Source organism: Cryptomeria japonica, chromosome 6, assembly GCF_030272615.1.
Source record: "Cryptomeria japonica chromosome 6, Sugi_1.0, whole genome shotgun sequence".
NCBI lineage: Eukaryota > Viridiplantae > Streptophyta > Pinopsida > Cupressales > Cupressaceae > Cryptomeria > Cryptomeria japonica.
The window spans coordinates 477,292,656-477,313,835 of NC_081410.1; the positions used below are offsets into that span (position 1 = coordinate 477,292,656).

Consider the following 21,180-nt stretch of genomic DNA (forward strand, 5'->3'; position numbering starts at 1 on the left):
CCATCTTGTCCAACTAGATTCAAGGCCCAATACTAGAAGTTGACTAATCTATTTAGTTCTCAATATTCTTTGGACCGTACTATATTGATAAATATTGACAAAATATCAACAAAATGCATCATGTCAAAATAATCGACAACATAATTAAACCAGGGTATCCTTCCTTTAGAGATCTGCCACTGCTCACATTCTATTCGCTCCGCCATGAGTTTTCAAAGGGCCAGCCCCTCATCTTCCCACTTCAAGTCGCTCCTCTATTCTTCTTGTAGCTCCACCTTCATCACCTTCAACCCTATCATGGCCCTTTTTTACATGTTCATCACTAGAGTCTATTTCCCCAAATCCATTCAGACACTCCTCCTTTTTAAACTGAATCACCCATTCCTTTGTCTCATTTAGGTCATCGCCAACTGGCTCGACTAAAAAGCCATCTAGAATGAAACCAACAATCCTTTCTAAAAATGCCAGATTCCTTCTAATAGAGGGTCGACGTAGCTCCTAGGTCGTGTTGTCCCAAATGGTTAGCATCGGGAAGCAAGGAATCACCTTCCTATAGATCATGAAATTAAAGAAGTGGATGGGGTGAGAGATGGTTAAATTGCCATCAATATTAAGCAAAACCCAATGTAAGTCTCCCAAAAATTCCCCAAGAAAAACCCTTTTACATAGAGTTCCAATTCTACTCCTTTCTTCATCCCGATATTCAAAATAATCACCAAGAAAAAGGAAGGTATGCCAGTATTGGCTCTATATTTGTGGTATGTCCTTAAAAATTCACCACCCAGGATGTTCCTCATCACCACCCAACTTTAAAACTTTAAACTTCCTTAAGCCTTTTGTCTGTTATCTAGCCAAGGAAGGCCATATGCCTCTTGGTGGATGTGAGTCTAATTGGAGTGTCCATATCTCACAAGATATCCTAAAATGATGGTTGTGAGTCTGATTAGAGTGACTTCTATGTTTTGAGTCCATTTAATTACCTCCTCAAATAAAGCCTGTCTGTTAAGTTTCTTGAAGGGATAGCAAGTCATCATCACATCTTATGACGAGGCAATTTGAATTGCTAAGTTCATTGAAAGGACCTCCCAAGCCTGTAGATCTTCTCCATCCCCTCAAATTTGCCAACCATTGTCCTTAGTATTAAAGAGGCATGATGTCCTCTTAAAGGATGTCCCAAGAATCAAGAATGCATAATAATGATTACCTTTTCTCTTAGGGAGTGAACTTTATTTACCTCACCTGGTCCTCTTAATAATCACATCTACCAAACTCCTAACTGCACCTATCTTGTCATCCCAACCCCTACTTTACGTGGCAGGCCAACCCTGTTAACTTGTATTAATTCATATGCCACCTCATCTTCATAATTGCTGATAATATTTCCTTTCAAGAACACAGACTAATGAGAAGCCCATTTATTTGATTTATGTCACTTTATGCACCCTCATAGCATTTATAAATTTTTAACTTGTTCACAAACAAATTATAATTTTATATTATTTAAGTGTAATAGTGCGAAATTAAATTATTATATTATATTTATATATATATTTTTTCCTTTTTGAAACTTAAAAAAAGACACAATATCCTCATAATTATCATCAATTGAGTTAAATAATTCATCATTCTCTCCTTATCACTTTGAAATGACAAATTTTTATTTTGAAACTCAGATCCTAGACCTTATCTCCATCCTTCATTTGATTTTCTTTAAAAAAATCTATAAATAAGATCATTATTCAACATTTCCATACAATCAAATTTATATAAATCTAGTCTATTGAAATCAATCATTAATAAAATCAAAGTGCATTGATTTTGAGGTTTTCATCCCAACTTATAATTTTAATTTTGATTTACATCTTCTAATTTCAAATTGCTTATATTTCTTGTTTTATTGGGTCAAATTGTAGATGCACAATTCTATTTTGTATTATACTATACTTGGTATACATTGAATTGAGGAACAATGAAAATCAAGTTTTCAATTCATAATTAAAAGAATTTCTCACTTGAGTTTGCAAAGGAAGAACTACAAGTAAATGCAAATGAAAATGTTGTTTTCTCTCATATTTTTCACATATATTTCTCTCATCCATTGAAGTACAATTATAGAAATCTTGTGAACAATTGATATACTACTAAAATTAGATTGGTAGATTTTATCAATAAGATAGCATTGAATGAACTTTATTCTCATCTTATGAATCCATGACCTTGAAGTACAATTATAGAAATCTTGTGAACAATTGATATATTACTAAAATTAGATTGGTAGATTTTATGAATAAGATATATGTTTTTCTTTCATCCCAAAATTTAATAATGTGAGAGGTAGATTTAAGTGATTTTAGTGCACTTTGTAATTTGAATATTTTTGAATCCTCAATTTAATGAAAATTTATGTTGTCTATTACATATTTCATATTATGTGTATGAATAAGGTAATGTGAAACTTCTTAAATTAATATTGAGTTTAATATGAAACTTTTTCAACTAATAGTCAATTTAATTTTTTGATAGGTATTAATAGTCAATTTAATTATTAATATATGTTTGAATTTAATTATTTTGATAGATTTTTTATTTTTATAATATTCAAAAAATTATAATTAAATTTATCAAAAATTTTAAATATTTTTTTTTTTTGCAAATTTGCAATAGTTAAATTTATTTTCAAATTTTTAGTGAATTTTAATTTTGTCCAATTTAATTTAATTTAATTTTTTGGTGATAGAAAATTTGTTAATAAGATTTGTATCTAGTATGAGTATTCTTATATTTATGTCTTCCTATAATTTAAATTGATATGTTCGATATATTTTATATAAATTTTTTAAATGAGTGAATTTTAATTTTGTCCAATTTAATTTAATTTTAATTTTTTGATGTTAAAAAATTTGTTAACGAGATTTATATTTAGTATTATTATTCTTATATTTATGTCTCTATAATTTAAATTGATATGCATAGATTTTTAAAAATATATGAATGCTAGTATAAAAGACTATCAAACTTTAAAAAATAAGATACAAAGATATACCTAATTAGTTGCTTTTTATATAAAATGAGAAATCAAAGGAATTTTCTTTTATGTTTTAAAATTATAAAAGCTTCTATAAATAGGAGATAAGTCCCAAAACAGTCCTCCCAATCTGAACTTGCCACCTGCCAGTACGCTCCCCGAGGCAATCATACAGATACCCCGTATGTACTCTCAAAACCGTATATACATACTCAGGTACCGCGTATATAATCTTTTCTGAGGTTTCTCTTTGCAGCAACCGGCAGAGGCGGGCGGCGAAGCTCTGCTCCAGATTTTAACGGCCTTTCGTTTTTCAGTCGAGTAACAGAAGAACCCTATCAGCGATTGTAAGAGTTTTGAAGATTATTTGCTCGTAAAAAGCGTGGGCAATTAGGGTTTCGATTTTTTTCTCCTTGTTTCTGGTAAGCATCAAACCCTCTGGAATTGCCCCTGAAAGCTTTAAATTATTCGTTCGAATCAGTTTACGTTTGATTTTGTGGTATTTTTACTTGAATGCTTGTACTTTTGCTTTTTTGGGGGTCTGTAAACCCTACGTTGTTAGAGTTTATTTGAAGTGGCACTCAGCAGATAAAGCTGCTCGCAAACATTAATATCTTTTTTTTTTGTGGCTAGGAAAAGTATTGACAAAAGCTTGAGCATCTTTTCTGGCTAAGTGTCACAGGCGGCGGACAGATGGAAATTTTAACGCATTTTGAGCGGACAAATATTTGCTAAATTATTGGACGTTTGAATGCAATTTCGGCGGTGGTGTTGAAAGGATTTCGACTCTTTTTAAAAAAAACTAAATATTCCAACCTGTAATTGTTTTTCTGTGTGAAGGAAGTAATTGATGGTCTAAGAATTTCTGTTTTAGCGTTCGTAGATGCGAGAAGTAAGAAAAATAAATAAATTCTTCATCAGGCCTTGCAAATATTGCAGGATATTTCTAATGTATATACGATCCTGTGCTGAATTATAAAAGATTGAAAACCATCTCTTGCATTTTTAATTTGTAATTACTTTTTACTCTCACTTTTAATAACATCTTTTCACATTGGAGGCGGCTGGCTTTGCTTTCTCTTCATTTTTCATGAATTATTTGCACGCATGTACCGGTTAAAAATCTAAAAATATCTCCCATAAAAAAATATTGTGTTTGGGAGAGAAGTTGAAAAAAAACACTCTCATAAAAAAATATTGTGTTTGGGAGAGAAGTTGAAAAAAATTACTGGGCTTTGGTAAATTAAAAATTCATAGCCAAATAAAAGTTCAGAGGTAAATTATTGTAAGTTCGATGGCAAATCCTGCTCAAACAATGACACAGAGCAGAACTCAGTACTTGGGAGTGACGGAACCAATATCTCTTGGAGGCCCATCTGAATTGGATACTGCCAAAACCACTGAGCTTGAGAAGGTTTATAAAGAAATTAACATTGAATATTATACTTAGGTTTCTTATTTGAAATACAAACTTTGCTGTAGTTATTGTTCTGTTATACTTTAGTAATGGAGTGCAAAATATTCATTTGGAATATTGTGTGGCTATTGACACGTATATTTGTGATGATAGTTCCTTGTTGATGCTGGATTGTATGAAAGTCAAGAAGAAGCTGTTCGTAGAGAAGAAGTACTTGGCAGATTGGATCAGGTAAATTGGATTTTTGAATATGATTTTTGAAATATGTCAGAACCTGCCCAGCATTTTAATTGCTTTTTATGGACTTCTTAGGTTGTTAAGAAATGGGTAAAGAAAATATGCAGGGCGAAGGGCTTCAATGAGCAGCTTGTCCATGAAGCTAATGCTAAAATTTTTACATTTGGGTCCTACCGGCTTGGTGTAAGTGATATTCTTTATCTATGATTGTTAGTTATTCATTTCTTTTCATATGAAGCCAGCTCTCTCTTCTGTTTTCTTTTTGGTGTTGATTTCAGATTTTTTCCTCAGAAAAATATCCTAAAATTTGATTATGTATGCCATTCTAGAGTAAGTAGGCATAAGTTTTACAAATATTTGAACATGTGTATGAGTTTATAATTGTGAAACATGATGGTTTAGTACAATTGGTCTTATATATGATAAGACATTATAATAAGACATTTGTCGGTGAATAGTCACCTACATACTGAACTTGATTTTTGATCATACAGTGTTGTATATGATAGTGTCCTCATTACCTTAACATATTTAACTACTATTCTAATTAAAAATAATTACAAAGAGGAGTATCTCCTAAAGATAATGTATAAGCTCGGCAATACTAATGAGATTGAAGGTGAGAGTTTTTCTTGCTGGATTGTGCTGCTATTTAATACCGAAACAATTTGATCAAGTTGTTTACTATTGATACCCTTCAGAATTTTTTTAGTTTATGAGAATCATGCTTACCCCTAAAAATTCTGTTTTTAATAATAAATGTTGTAAAATAGGTTTGATAGATTCTGTCTGTAGTGGGGCAATATTAAAATCATATCCATCATTAATCACAATCAAGATTCAGGATCCTCATTAAGTGTAAGATGTTTAGGTTCCAAATCTCATATTCTAGATTCCACAGTCAGGCCAATGTAGTAGATTTTTTTACACCATTTATGTCTTGGAATTTTAATTTAAGCAAACCTGCTATGCAACATTTTTAGATACTATTTTTTATTTTATTCTAGATGCATTAAAAATTTAAATCCCAAAAATTATATCTAAATTCAATTTTTAATTGTAATCTTAATAACTTTTAAACATCAAATTCAATTAAAGATGCTAGATGATATTTTTTAACAAGAATGCTATTTTGTGTAACTTGTCTGTCTTCTATTACAGTTATCATTTTCTCTTGTAAAAGCTTAAACAAGGCCTTTTTACGATGATTTGATTCTTCTTATGATATACAGGTTCATGGACCAGGTGCAGATATTGATACACTTTGTGTTGGGCCTCGTCATGCAACGCGAGAGGTGAGCCACAAAGTTAATTATTTAGAATTCATTTTTTGGCTATACCCTGTCATTCAAAAATTAAAATCTTCCTGCTCTATAATGTTAGTACAGGAGGATTTTTTCATTGAGCTCCTTGCAATGTTAGCGGAGATGCCGGAAGTGACAGAGCTACACCCTGTGCCAGATGCACATGTACCAGTCATGAAATTTAAGTTCAACGGAATATCAATTGATCTGCTTTATGCAAAACTCTCTCTCTGGGCGATTCCTGAAGTATGTACTAGCTTCCCCTCATAAGTTTTATGGTGTCAATGATTCACATTCATTAGTTCTTTCTTAGCTAGTGGGTGCTATTTACTATCTGTAGTTAAATTCGAGTGACATATGTACATATAGAAAGCCACAACAGATTTTGTTACAGATCATTTTTGGATACAAATTTCAAAGATTTACCTGCTTCAATCTTCATAATTGTTGCGAAGTATATCATTATTTGAGGTATTGTCAGCCACAGAGAAGAATATTAATATATTAACTGTGAAAGAAACAGCTATTCAGTATGGAATCTTAAAGGAAGCAGTTCACTGAGGCAAATGAAAAGTATTTGCCAAAAGATACACAAATTTTAGTATTGGAGGAGGATGATAGACTTGAATTGTCTCAATAGAATAATACAGGCATTAATTTCATTGCACACATGGAGATCTCTATTCCACTCTGTCTTTGATATTTATATTGACATGCATTAATCATAACCTTGATTTCAGTTCTCATTTGTCTTACAAATCTTGCTGTTATGAAGATTTAAGATGACCAGCCTTCCCAAGTTTCGCCCTTTTTTTATGTTGTTACTTATTGTAGCCAAGACTTTAGACTGTATGCACTTTGATGGACACATTATATGGAGACTTTTATCTTCTTAAGGAATTTCAACAAGTTAATATTTGTAAAATATTCCAAATTCATAGATTGTAAGTTGTAAAACAACCTTTTCCCAAATAGTTTTTATGTGTTGTACTGCAGTTTTAGTTATTTTTTTGTGCAGGTAAGAATTACATTTCTTCATATAACACATTTCAATTCATTCTCTTATCTGCAATTATTTTTGCTTCATGAAGCTTGTAATCATTCATGGGTGTGTTGTTTGATGTTAAAGTTGGTATACTTGGACTTACTATATCATGTACACACTAAACAATTACAGATGATTTTGACATCTCAATCACTGATTTCATGCACAATTATCCACTGAATCATCTAAATCAGCTCTGCCAAACTGTCTCATTGCTGTTTTCTATACTTTGCTGAGACATCCTGATCCTCTGCCAAATTTAACCTTCTGGAACAAAAAATGTGGTTCAGTTCTCAAACATCAAAACATTGTCCAAACCACAGTTCAAAAAGTCAGACCAGGCAAAAACCTGGCAGGCTAAAATTTTCACTTGGACTATAAGCACTTGGGAGGAAATAAAAAATGACACAAGTACACAAAATAAACTTAAATAATGCACAAGATGCACGAAGAACAAATGTTGAGGATACAAGTCTATTTTTCATCATGTAGTATTACTCCAAATGAAGATGGACTTTGCAAACCCAAAGTATAAATGGAATTCAATTACTTTGGATGTAATTGGGAGACCTGAAAAATTCATAGAAACAAGGGAAAAATGCTATTTTATGTTATTTCAATCCAAATAAAGGGAAAAAATCTGTTTTTCTTTCCTGCAGCCCAAAACAATTTTAATTTTTGCTTTCTTAAAACCAGGCCTAAATGAAGGCTTTCAAGGCCACATGGATGGTGCATCCCATTTTTTATAATTTTATTGCTTTAAATCAAGTATTGGTAAATTCTTTTGACCCCTCAACATAACAAATCATGCCACTGTTTGAGTCTGAAGAGAAAAGGTGTGAAAAAGTTACAAGTTTCAGGTGATTCTCACTGAGAAACTTGCAAGTCTATGGTAAGTTACCTGCCGGATAGGAGAACTTGCGAGTTGTGTGAGAACTCACCGAGTTTGCAAACTGTGGACTTAAAACAGAAATTATAAGTGTTTATGATTAAAGCTAATAAAGAATAAAGAATATTTATCTATCAGCTGAATCAGACTTATAACTCACCGAGTTTGCGAACTGTGAACTTTAAACAGAAAATATAAGCGTTTATGATTGAAGCTAATAAAGAATAAATAATATTTAATAAAGTATCTATCAGGTCAGTCAGACTAATGTGTATGGTTTAACTTGGATCTGCTCTTGTTATAATGATTGTTTTGTAATTGTGAATGATTGTATAAATTACACAGCTCTTGCAAGAATAATTTGAATATTTCAAGACTCAAAAACTTATGACAGAATCTTTATAAAAACACACTATACATGTTAATGGTACTTGATGGCATTTAACAGTTCTTGCTATGTGCCAAATATTTTTTGAGTCTTGCAAGTCTATGGTAAGTTACCTGCTGGATAGGAGAACTTGCGAGTTGTGTGAGAACTCACCAAGTTTGCAAACTGTGGACTTCCAACAGAAATTATAAGTGTTTATGATTAAAGCTAATAAAGCATAAAGAATATTTATCTATCAGCTGAATCAGACTTATAACTCACTGAGTTTGCAAACTGTGAACAATAAACAGAAAATATAAGTGTTCATGATTGAAGCTAATAAAGAATAAATAATATTTAATAAAGTATCTATCAGGTCAGTCAGACTTATGTGTATGGTTGAACTTGGATCTACTCTTGTTATAATGATTGTTTTGTAATTGTGAATGATGGTATAAATTACACGTCTCTTGCAAGAATAATTTGAATATTTCAAGACTCAAAAACTTATGACAGAATCTTAATAAAAACACACTATACATGTTAATGGTACTTGATGGCATTTAACAGTTCTTGCTATGTGCCAAATATTTTTTTATTGCCTTTGCAAGTATTATATTTGTTTATCTTAATATTGAATATTGAAACTAAGGTTTCTTCAATATTGTTTGTTTGTTTATGTCTGGTGCAGCATCTAGACATCTCCCAGGATTCCATTCTATGTAATTTGGATGAACAGAGTGTTAGAAGTTTAAATGGGTGCAGAGTAACTGATCAGATTTTGCGTTTGGTGCCAAATATCCAGGTGTCTGATTTTCACTGAATAACAATTTGACAGTGATATATGTATAGCCATTTTGCAGATTGTTGTAGGACTAATTATTCATTATGTAATTGTCTGTGTGAACTTGACTGCAGAATTTTAGAACAACGCTTAGATGCATGAAGCTTTGGGCCAAACGGCGTGGTGTATATTCAAATGTAAGATAGCTGAGTGGATATATATTAGTGTGAAATTTTGGTCTTGTAAAAATATCGAGGTGCTATCTTGAATATTGTCCTATTATTGGTGCTGATCATCTTTCATACCTGAGCAGGTAGCAGGATTTCTTGGAGGTGTTAACTGGGCAATACTTGCTGCTAGAATTTGCCAGTTGTACCCCAATGCATTGCCTAGCATGTTGGTTTCTCGCTTCTTTCGTGTATATAGACAATGGCGTTGGCCAAACCCAGTAATGCTTTGTCCCATTGAAGATGGGACCTTAGGCCTCACTGTATGGGATCCACGGAAAAATATGCGTGACAGGCTGCATCAAATGCCTATAATCACACCAGCATATCCTTGTATGAATTCAAGTTATAATGTGTCCTCAAGTACACTACGAGTAATGATGGAAGAATTTCAGCGTGGGAGTGCAATTTGTGAGGTAATGTAGGTTCAATAGTTTAAGCATTTGGTATATAAAATTTGGGCCTTGGCACCTGTGTACAACTGGGTACATCACGAGGTTGCATATCTTTAATTTTGTGCTTTGTTATCAAGCTTAAATTATTTGGAAATTGTTTCCAGGATCTTGAGAGGAACAAGGTTGATTGGACAGCTCTTTTTGAGCCTTACCCCTTCTTTGACTCTTACAAAAATTATTTAGAAATTGATATATATGCGGAAGGTGAAGATGACCTAAGAAAATGGAAAGGCTGGGTAGAATCCAAGCTTCGTATGCTTACTTTGAAAGTATGTATTTGCCTAAATTATTTATTCTATTGCTCCTGTTATCCTATCACTTTGATGCTGGTATTTCTTGCTTTCCTTTACATTTTAGTCAAATGACTAGGACTGAATGAATTGAGGGTTTTCCTCCTACCAGATTGAAAAGTATACATACGGCATGCTTCAATGTCATCCACACCCAGATGATTTCTTGGATCCTGAAAAGCCATATCACTGTTGTTTTTTTATGGGTTTGCAACGCAAACAAGGTATGCGGGTACAAGAAGGAGAACCATTTGACATAAGGGCATGTGTGGAGGAATTCAAGCAGACAGTTGGTACATATACACTCTGGAAACCGGGCATGGAGATTACTGTGTCTCATATTAAGCGGAGGAATATTCCTGCATTTGTTTTCCCAGGTGGGGTTCGTCCCCAGCGGCCCAACAAAGTTTCATCTACTGCTGGGAGGCCAATGTTTGTCTCTGATGCAAGTGCCTCAGTTTCAAATGGTGCAGCCAATCATGATGCTTCTTTGGTGGATGATGAACTAGATGGAGTTTCAGGGGAAGTTGCTAGCATGGGAAAAAGAAAGAGGGAGAAAACACCTGAATATATGTCAACCAAAAAATCTAGAACATCTCCTCCATCTAATGGTAGGACAGTTTCAAATCTGGAAACAGGGAGCCCTTCGGTGGATGATGAACTAGATGGATTGTTAGGAGAAGGTGCTAGCATGGGAAAAAGTGAGTATGTGTCAACCAAGAGGTCCAGGGCATCTCCTCCATCTAATGGTAGGATAGCTTCAAATCTGGAAACAGGGAGTCCACCTGCTGAATCGATCACAACACAAGCTTTTCAAATTAATACTGCTGAGGAAGTTGCCATAACAAAGATAACATGTGGTCAACCCAATGGATTTGGATCAGTTGAGGAACTGGACGAACTGGACGAGTATCCGACATTAATTCCAACAAATACAATTTCAGTGGATAAGAAGTCTGTCAATTCCATGTTGGCAAAGAATGAAATTGCACGGCCCAAAGTAGTTTTATCATCTAAACCACATTTGGACAAATTTGAGTCTGAAAGTGTGGAGGAACTTGAGGTATTAAACCTTCACTCAAACTTGATTCAGATATTTATGGTCAAAATTGTCTGTTTGCAATGTGCTTGTCAGTTCCTGACATCCTGTTCAAATAAGTGCTTTAACTGACTTTCCATGCAAAATAATTCAGTGTATTGTGGCGATTATGTAATTTGACTGGAAACCTTATTTTTTGCTAGTTACATATATAGGAATAATTGTATGCTGGTTTTGCAATATGAAGGTTAAAATGGGGCTACAGTAGTAGTCTGTTAACAGGGCATGTACTTGTAAAGTTTATGCATAGTGTATCTGATTGGTGTTGAGGTTAGATTAAGAATCCTTAGTCTAGACAACTCTCTTGTTTTTGTTGCATACTATTAGTATGTTTGATTGCCATCTTTTCCAGGTTGTGTTATTTTTGTAATTGAGACTTATGTATTTCTTTGTGGTTTGTCTGCTATTTTTTTACAATCAGCCTCTTGGGTTAACTGGCATGGGATGCATTGGTTCTGGCATTAAGTCCGAACCTAAATCTGAACCTCAACGGAAGCCTTTAATCAGGTACAACCATATAATTTTAGACTTGCTTGCACGATATTGTTTGATTCAGCTACTGACTCATGTTTTTTGATGATTTTGACTAGGTTAAATTTGGCTGCACCAAGGAGCAAATCGACTAACGCATGAACTTTGGCAGATAAAACATGATGCCGAGGTTTGGATGTTTTTGATTGATCTATCAAATCTTTTGTTTGAATGGACCTAATTGACTTTTTGCAGCTCTTATTTCCTAACAAAAACTACTTTAGTCTTCATCGATTTGAGACAATTTTAAGGAAATGGGCGTGGTGTTTCAAGTCTTAATGTTATTGTCCTTTTTTTGATGTGTTCAGTGGGACAATTTTAAGGAAATGGGTGTGGTGTTTCAAGTCTTAATGTTATTGTCCTTTTTTTGATGTGTTCAGTGGGCCATTTGATTGAAGAGCAGCTACACCAAATTGCCTTTGGAAGCATGGATGTTCGGAAACCCTCAATTCATAATTGTCAGATAATTACTACTTTGTAAAATAAGTTGATAAATTTATGAAATTGGTCTTACAATGCTTCCAATAGCACCAGTTCTATATAAAAATGACTTCTGTACATCTCTTTAATTAGATCTCGATTTTACATAATGGCTTGATGCCTAGAGATCTATTGTACAGAGTCACCTACTGCCCTTCAAATTTCTTTTATACAGACAGCATCTGTCTGTAAATTTCTGTTGGCTCCATTATTCTGTACTGTTGCAGAACCAAGAAGGTTCCAAATACAATTTTTCGAATTATTGGGGAGACATTTGTGATGCTAATTTCTTGTGTACAATAGGACACATAAGAGTTGATTTTGTGTAAGAGAATAATGTGCACAACCAACATGGCCTAGAAGTATTTATTTTTATATGCAGAAATATTAATATTATCATTCAATGGTTCATGTCATTGATCTTTTAGCAAACAATGCTTTTGTTATATTTACTGTTTCTGTTGAAGTCTATTGTCTGCAACTAAGATAAATTCATGAAGTATTTCTGCAAGTAAGATTTAGATGATATTAATAACAAATTTGTTCATGATATGAAAGTAAGGTGAAGCTAACAGGTCGTTTTAAAGTCTGTGTCAAATAAGAACACTAAGGCTGGGGTCTTATGGAGGGGGCTTCCAAAAAAATAGAGCAGGAGCTGTTATAGAGTTTTTAGGAATATTTTAAAGCTGGTGTCACCATGAATTTTATATTGTAATTCAGCCTAAAAGTTCAAGCTCCTAAATTTAAGGAGCTGCTAGAGAGTTTTTAGGAATATTTTAAAGCTGGTGGTCCCATGGATTTTATATTGTAATTCAGCTTAAAAGTTTAAGCTCTTAAATTTAAGGATGCTGGAGTCTCATGAACTTTGTAGTGCAATCAGCTTAAATTTAAACTCCAAAATTTAAGCAATCTGTTGGAAAAAAATAAATAGTTCTTTCTAAAATTGAGAGCAGCTTAAATTTACAAAGCTAAATAATAAGGGCTCTATTTTTTTGGAAAAGATTCCAAATAATCTCCTAGCCAAAAAATATTTTTTCCATGGGACCACCCTCTTCCTTAAAAATAGAGCTTAAGCCCCCCTCATGAGACCCCTGCCTAATTTGGTCTAAGAAAACCCCTTATAAAAGTCTACAAATTGAAGATGCATCGAAAGGGAATCTTTTATATATTAGTACATATTGTTCCTATATAGCGAAAAGGAATCTTTTATATATTAGTGCAAATTGTTCCTATGTGGTTAAACCAATTCGTACCAGCACTTGCATGATTACTCTTAACAGTCGATCTCAATTAAAAGAAAAAATTAATATTTCATTATTACAAAGTCTTGTACACAAAGGAATAATTCTTGTCTTTTCTTTAAATTAATATTAACTTGATGATTATTCTTAACAGTCAATCTCAATTTATTTTTCTTTTTAAAAAAAAATTAATATTTCATTATTTCAAAGTCTTGTACACAAAGGAATAATTCTTGTCTTTTCTTTAAATTAATATTAATTTAAAGAAAACAAATTGACATGTAAATGACGGGTAAATGCATGAAATATGTCATGTTTCAGTTTTTGTGTGGGTGCTATTTTATTACTTCAAATAAAATAGAATCCTCGCCACTTGTTTCTAGCTAGATTCAAGCTTTTTGCATGCATGACTTTAATGGATTTGTATTCTTGGTGTTTTAGTATTTTAGAACAGTTATTTTAAACATCGATTCTTTTCTATTATAAGATATATCTCGGCATATTTTACATATATATATTTTTTAAATATAAGTACACTAGTTTTAAAGTCTTGTACACGAAGAAATAATTTTTTTTCAAAAAAATAAAATAAAAAAATTTAATTATTTGAAAGTCTTGTACATAGAGGAATAATAAGCTATTAAGCAGTAAGTCAGCATACCCCCTTTGATGTTCATCCAATTCCGAGCTCAGGATTAGCATTTCACAATACAAATCCTTTTTTAACGTCTATGAGGTTAAACATTAAAAGTCTATGCATCGAAATATCACTAGATACTTTTTTGATAATGTCTCTCGTGTATTTCTTAGTTTCAAGAATATGCAGTAAAAAAGTAATGGAAGATACATGGCAAATGACACAAATGATATATATATATATATATATATATATATATATATATATTATTATGTTGGATTTTAATATGAGTTATATTATTATGAATTTATAAAATATTATTATGTAGGATTTGGATATATTTCATATTACAAATTTGTACTGGTTTGTAAAGTCATTTTCGTGAATAACTATCAAGCTAATTCTAAAACTAATCATGGAAAGTTTCTAAAATTAAATAAAAACTTTAATTTTTCAACAATCCTTATATTACAAAATATAAATAAAAAGTAAAGAACAAAAAAAAAATGGATTGATTATAGTAGTCTATTTGAAAATCTACAGAAACATCACCAACTTTTCTAGCTCATCCAAACATTCTAAATTGTTTGTTTTGGCAAACAAATATAGGTGGCAACTAAATCACTACAACATGCCCAAATTTGTTGGTGTTTGTAGATGTATTAATTGTCCAACGGTACTATTGAATTGAGACATCAGTTGTTTACAAATATTGTGCTATGCAATATTTTATATGTGAATTAATACATACTCAACTATCTATAACAACTTCTTCCTTCATGGATTAAGACATTCTCAACTATCTACAAACTATAATAAAAATGACAAGTACCCTTTGCTCCATGAAGAAACAAAAATATGGTTGTGCTTCTAAAATAATCTACTTTCTTAAGAGCAAGAAGCTAGTTTGAGATGTGAAAATCCTCTAACCTTTGTATTCTAGCCTTCTCTATGACCCACAAGATCTTATCCATGAAATACAACAATAATAGTGCTGATGATACTATTTATATATTTGATAATATGTTTTGGCAATACAAGTATAACAAAAAAATTGTTTTCTCCATGAGTAACAAGAACAAAGATTTTTAGTCCTCTCAAAAATAATTTATAATTAGGACAATAATATTTTTTTTTGCTGGGTGAGACAATATATTTAATAGATATAAAATGATCAAAATACTTTCTTTGCAAGATTAGAACTTATCAAGTCTTGATTGAAGAGCAATTTGACTTGCTACCAATATCACTATCCACCATATTGAAATAAAATGCTTCCAAAGAAATCATAAACCTTACTATCTACCATTTGGAAATTAAATGCTTTAAAGAAAACCATAAAACTCAACAAAGGAAATATCCCAACCATTGATTGAGGAGTTTTAGCAATTTGACTTGCTACTAATCCCACTATCTACCATGTTGAAATGATCACATAAATCATAAACCCCAAAAAATGAAATATCCTTTCATGTTGGTAGTTTATCTTGTTTCAACACTCAAAACACAAAATTTGCACAAGAAATTTCAATGTTTTTTACAGTAGAATTTATGCCAAAAATTAAATGTTTCAAATTTCAACAGTAGAAAATTTGACATCAATAGTAAATAAAAATAAAATATTAGTGACAACTTCAACGCAATGAAAAACATATAAATCTTTCTTCTTCAATTTTTTCTTTAGGTATAAAATAAACTATCTTCATTGTAAAATGACTATGTTTTCATTATTGTTATTTTCTTTATATATCTACTACGACTTGAATACCAACGTTACTTCTAAGATCTAATACATAAACAATAATGGAAGATAATTACATTACAAATGACACAAATGAATATGTAGAAATTATAATTTTGCAAGACTAATATATGGATCATATTATAATTAACTTCAAGTGGTTTTTAAATTCATTCCTTTGAATAAATACCAAACAAATTCAAGAATCAATTGCTTAAGAGAAATACAATGTATTCCTCCAACAATGAAGTAGATCCTATGCTAATGAAGAATGCTTGAAAACAAAAGACAATACAATGCTTGCAATCAACATACCTTTCTTTGGGAAGAAAAAAGTCCAATGGATGGTGTGGAAGAAACTCCATGTCCAAGTGAAAGGATGAACGGATACGTCTCAAAATGTCTCTCTAAAAAATGATGATGTTTCTCCAAGCTTGAATGTGCCACAAAATAATCAAGCAAGACCCATCCCAAACAAAGAAAAGGACAAATCAAGTGAATGCTGAAATTCATGAATGCCAATATCCAAGGACAATGAAGATGTGATAACAATTGTGATATAACCATCATCAAAGAGGAGAGAAACCTCCTAAAGTGTGTCCTCTAGATTTGCATATGAGACTATACAAACAAGTTAGAAATCCCTTCAAAATTTTCATCCCATAAAGTAAGATATGAAAAACTCTGATCATCTTGTTAAATAGAAGTACTAGAAGCCATGAAAGCATTATAATATGAAGTCACAAGAGGTGGAGTAGGAAGTCAAAACTAGTCTCTAGAATTCCAAGATTTAGATGACAAAACATCTCTTGATAAACATGATTTGCACTTGATGCATGAGTGTGAATATCAATCAATGGAACATTATCATCCAATAGAAAAATAAGAAAATAAATACAAATGAGTTGAATGATCAACCATACTAGTTGAAGTGATTTCTCTAGTCTCCAAGTCCCTAATGTATACTAAATTAGGTGTGAACTCGACTATTTTACCTTGTCCACCACGTGCAATTTGATAGACAGAAAGGAGATTAGATGACAAGGATGGAACATATAGTACATCATTAAAAGTGCCTTTTCTCATGTCAATAAAGCCTTTACCACACACACACATAGGCATTATTACCCATCAAAATGTTAAGTGAATTACACTGCTCAAAAGAAGAGAACATTCTCATGGATGATGCCACATGATGAGATGCTACCGAATCAAGAAGCCATCTCCTAGATTCAAGACCTACATGGGACAAGAGTGCTTTACTTTTCATTTTGTCTATCAATATGCAACTCCTATGGTCCATTACTATGTAGATGTACATGGTGCAAATTGTGATGTTGAAGAAGAAAGGGAACACCAATGATGAAGAGGGGTGCTTATGAAGGTGTGTTAATTCATCAATATTATTTTCATAACACTTTTTTTTTTGTATGTCCATTCTTTTTGAAATATGCACATTTTAACTTCTTCTTATATGATTCCTTGCCTTGCTCATTAGACTTGGAGTCCTTATTGTTATGCTTATTACTTTTGCCACCTAAAATGTTTGGATCTTTTGCAAGAAGAGCTTGTGATTTAGAAGAATTTATTGTGCCTATGTGTACCAACTTGACTTGTTCCCTTGTGACTTGATTTGCAAATCCATAAGGAGAAGGAATTTTGTGTGCAATATATGCTCTATGATGGTGATTTCTTGCCTTGATCATTAGACTTGGAGTCCTTATTGTTGCGCTTCTTACTTTTGCCACCTAAATATTTTGGATCTTTTGCAAGAAGAGCTTATAATTTAGACGACTTCATTGTGCCCACGTGTACCAACTTTACTTGTTCCCTTGTGATTTGAGTTACAAAATTATAGTACCAAGGGCTTCATCTTTCCTATCAAACCATTTTTTTCTTTCTACAGATCATGACATGGGTTTTGGATCTATGCAAAATTTGATTCTTTGCAACTTCAATTTTAACAATAAAATCTCCATTTGTGATTTCTATTCATGATAGTTATATGGAATAAGAAGTATAAATTTTGAAAAATCCATGATTAAATTAGAAAGTACAATATAGTAGAAATAAATTACCCCTCACAATATAAGTAATTAATCCCTTTGTTCAAGAGAAAATTCTACTTTTTTGCAAATACAACAAGATATGCCAAAGTACCAAATCTAACTTTAAACTAAAGTTGCAAGTATTTCGGAAAACAATTGCAAAAAGTGCATGTGTAAATCTAAAGAGCTCTTGAATACATTCCAATACCGCAAGAATCACGAAAAATGAAGTTCAAAGCAAAAAGATATGAAGTTGGAGGCTTAAAAACTTGATCTAACTTCAACCTAGAAAATAAGGATCAAATAGTGTTGGAATAATCGAGATATTACCTTAGTAATCAATTAATCAATCATTAGCTACTTAGGTCCCTTATTACTTTATTATACTTTAGGTAAACTTAGGAGTGATTTTCTAATATTAGATTGAGCTAATTATAGGTCATTTTTATCTCATTACATAAGATGAGGTCACTTGTTATGCTCTAATTTAATCCCCACCCAAGTTTGGATCTAGGGTTTTATCTATATGCTTTTATAAACATTCATTGTATTCAATGTAATCTATCTAGGTTTTATTCAATCAATTCAATACAAGCATATCTATAATGCTTCTTGGATCATGTGTGCAAGGAAATGTGATTTGAAAGGTGGACAAAATTGCAATGAAATCAAACAAAACTAGACAAAACTCAGATTGGGCAAAAAGAGGTCAAACCATCATGAGATCCAACCAAACTGGAGTATGTCAAACCTCTCGTTGTGTAGATTAGCCCAAGATAACTGAATTCGATGTGTGTTCATGAAAATTTGGTGGCATAATGACACTCAATTTCTCAATGTTGAATGATAATGAGAAAATAGCTAAGTGATCGACATGGGGAAAAATCGATGGAGGGCTAGGATTGCACGTGATCTCTCAAGATGAGATTGTGCCAAGTGGCATAATGCAATAGCTTGGGAAGGAGATGGGTACTTGGGAGGTACTTTAGAGTATGGGTAAGATCTTACCATAAAGACTTTTCTTGTCCCCACACTCCAAGGGCACATGAGGGAGAATAAAGGAATTAACATTTCCTTGGAGCACTTTAGGAAGGGGAGACCCATGTGGGTGTTGTTGGGAATTAGTGTTCACATAGGTGTTAGGAATATTGTATCATAAGATGCATAAAATAAATAAGTTTGTTTTTGATTAAGGAAAAACAAGTTTTTAAGGGACCAGAAACCCTATACAAGACAGGTTTTAGAAGGACCTGCAACCTGAACCGAAAGATAAACTTGAAAGTCCACTCAAAGAAACAGAACACAAAAGAGACTTGGCACAACCAATCAAAAGAAGGGGAACAACAAAAGCCCCACCAAAAACCAACAGGCTGCAAAAAACCATCAACCCTAACCCAGCCAGGAAGGATCAAGAATTTGTCCTACCCTTGTGGGATCGAAGGGTCATATCAAAAGAGGACTGGGACAATTTAGATTTTTTACTTTTAACAGTAATCCATCCCTCCTCAACCCTAGCAGCAGCCTTTTGCCAAGAGGATGGGTCCAAAACAGAGGACCTCCCATCATCAGGAGGAACAAAGCCAACATCGAGAGAGGCAGGGATAGCAAAAGATCTAGCAGCAATCTGGGACGCGGGAGGGTCATCCATCGAAGAAGAAGATCCAACATTTTTCAAATCATCAATCGGGATACCACCGCAAGCATCCACACATTCCCGAGGCAAGGCAACACCAGAAACGGAGGCAGCAATCAGAGGCGCACTACCATCGACCTGAGGAACCTGTGCCACCACCTAGGAGAAGCTTTTCTTTTTAACAAAACATTGTTAAGCGGATGCACCCTTCCACCAAGAAGCAGATCTATTTTTCTTTTTATTTGTTTCACATCGTGCAGCAACATGTCCAGTTTGGAAGCACTTTCGACATCTAAAGGGAATACCTTCAAAGTCGAGCGGTTGGACCCAAGATCCCAAGGAAGATTCAATCTCTAACTCAGCTGGAAGCCCTTTAGAGACATCAATGTTGACCAAAATCTGAGCATAAGTAGAATGATAAATTTGGAAAGATTTCTTATCAATCATGAGGAATTCGCCTAAAGCCTCCCCGACTTCCTCTAGTAGAGAATCCATCCATAGATGAAGGGGAAGGTTAGGGAGCCTAACCCAAATAGGAATCTCATTAAAAAATCAGTAGATGGGTTAAAACCCGAGAACCAGGTTTAACCATCAAAACAAATTTGTCCTCCTAGCTGAAAGGATTAATACCTAAGATTTTCGATCTATCCTCTGCATATTCAAATTTGGCAATGAAAAAACCCTTGGCTGAAGGAAAAATGTTAACTGAACCTTTTATGATTGGTTCCCAGCTTTGGGAAATCCAAGTGTGCAGCTGAGGAAGGCTTGGCCAAAAACCTCGAAACCTGCAAATCAGACCATGAGCTTCAAACACAGAGGAAGTGTGGATGATCTCCATATCAGTTTCATTAAACACTTTGAAAACCAAAGGTTTGCACATAGTAACAGCCACAGGCCCCAAGCCACGAGCATGATTAGCAGCAGAAGGCGTTGGATGCACCGTATCACCATTCTTAGAGGAAACCCCTGCAGAGCCCCCATTCACAGCACCGGGCGAAATAGTCTCACCAGCCGTACCAGGGGGAGGGGGCTGGACGGCATCACCAGCCGATCTTAGGGAAGACGGCTTCGCAGTAGGCGGCCTTAGGGCAGCGGCGGCGGCAGACATAGCTGGCCTTAGGGCAACGGCAGCAGACGGAATCGCAGCAGACGGCATCACAGCAGACTCTAACTGTGTCTTTATAAATAAAAATAAATAAGTTTGTTATCGGTTGTTAAGTAGGCTTATTTATTAGAGGTACGAATATGTTGAATTGTTAAAACAATTCAATATATTTAGGAGAGTTGTTTGGTAAGTTACCTATAAAATAGGATATGAGAATCTTATATATATGAATGTAATTCGTAATGTGAGATGAAATGAAGCAATATATAATTATTGTGTGCAAAATTTGCTCCTGGTTCTATCATGGTATTACAGCAGGATTGGGCTTTAACTCCTTCATAAGAGGGCCTAAGAAAATGAAAGCCTGTGAGTTGTAGTTCTCCATGGTATAGGAGTAGCAAGGCATTCGTTTTTGGTACTTGGAGAAATAGAGTGAGTGGATTGAGAGAAGATTTGAGTGAGATCAAGAGTCGATGGGATGGCGAAAGGAGCAAGGAATGGGAAAGCAGGGAGGTCGACATGGATATGCATGGTGGTGTTGACATTGTTGCTAAATTGGTTTTGCTCTTACTGCTCTTAGTGCTGGGAATTGTTTTGGTGCCAGTCAATGCTACAGCCCCGTTGG

The 21,180-nt window shown here is 33.5% G+C and overlaps 1 protein-coding gene across 2 annotated transcripts; it reads left to right on the top strand.

Annotated features, from left to right (window-relative positions):
• The first annotated feature begins 3,262 nt into the window (after positions 1 to 3,262).
• On the top strand, positions 3,263 to 12,566 carry LOC131051090 (nuclear poly(A) polymerase 1). Of its 2 annotated transcripts, none has more exons than XM_057985461.2 (14): positions 3,263 to 3,447; positions 3,659 to 4,439; positions 4,596 to 4,673; positions 4,755 to 4,862; positions 5,912 to 5,974; positions 6,068 to 6,229; positions 8,976 to 9,089; positions 9,203 to 9,265; positions 9,382 to 9,711; positions 9,855 to 10,019; positions 10,153 to 11,103; positions 11,561 to 11,646; positions 11,730 to 11,800; positions 12,051 to 12,566. In XM_057985461.2, exons 2-13 carry the CDS (start codon positions 4,320 to 4,322, stop codon positions 11,770 to 11,772), a joined length of 2,283 nt encoding a protein of 760 aa, XP_057841444.2. In that variant the 5' UTR covers positions 3,263 to 3,447; positions 3,659 to 4,319; the 3' UTR covers positions 11,773 to 11,800; positions 12,051 to 12,566. The 2 variants fall into 2 exon arrangements, with proteins under 2 accessions (XP_057841444.2, XP_057841445.2); XM_057985462.2 differs by having other exon boundaries at positions 3,665 to 4,439.
• Positions 12,567 to 21,180: the final 8,614 nt, after the last annotated feature.

Excerpts from the sequence above, each read along its gene's own strand:
- LOC131051090 (XM_057985461.2), top strand. The coding sequence starts at position 4,320 with ATGGCAAATCCTGCTCAAACAATGACACAGAGCAGAACTCAGTACTTG. Across the intron at positions 6,230-8,975 it reads CTCTCTGGGCGATTCCTGAA|CATCTAGACATCTCCCAGGA; the intron begins GTATGTACTAGC and ends TGTCTGGTGCAG. Across the intron at positions 9,090-9,202 it reads GTTTGGTGCCAAATATCCAG|AATTTTAGAACAACGCTTAG; the intron begins GTGTCTGATTTT and ends ACTTGACTGCAG.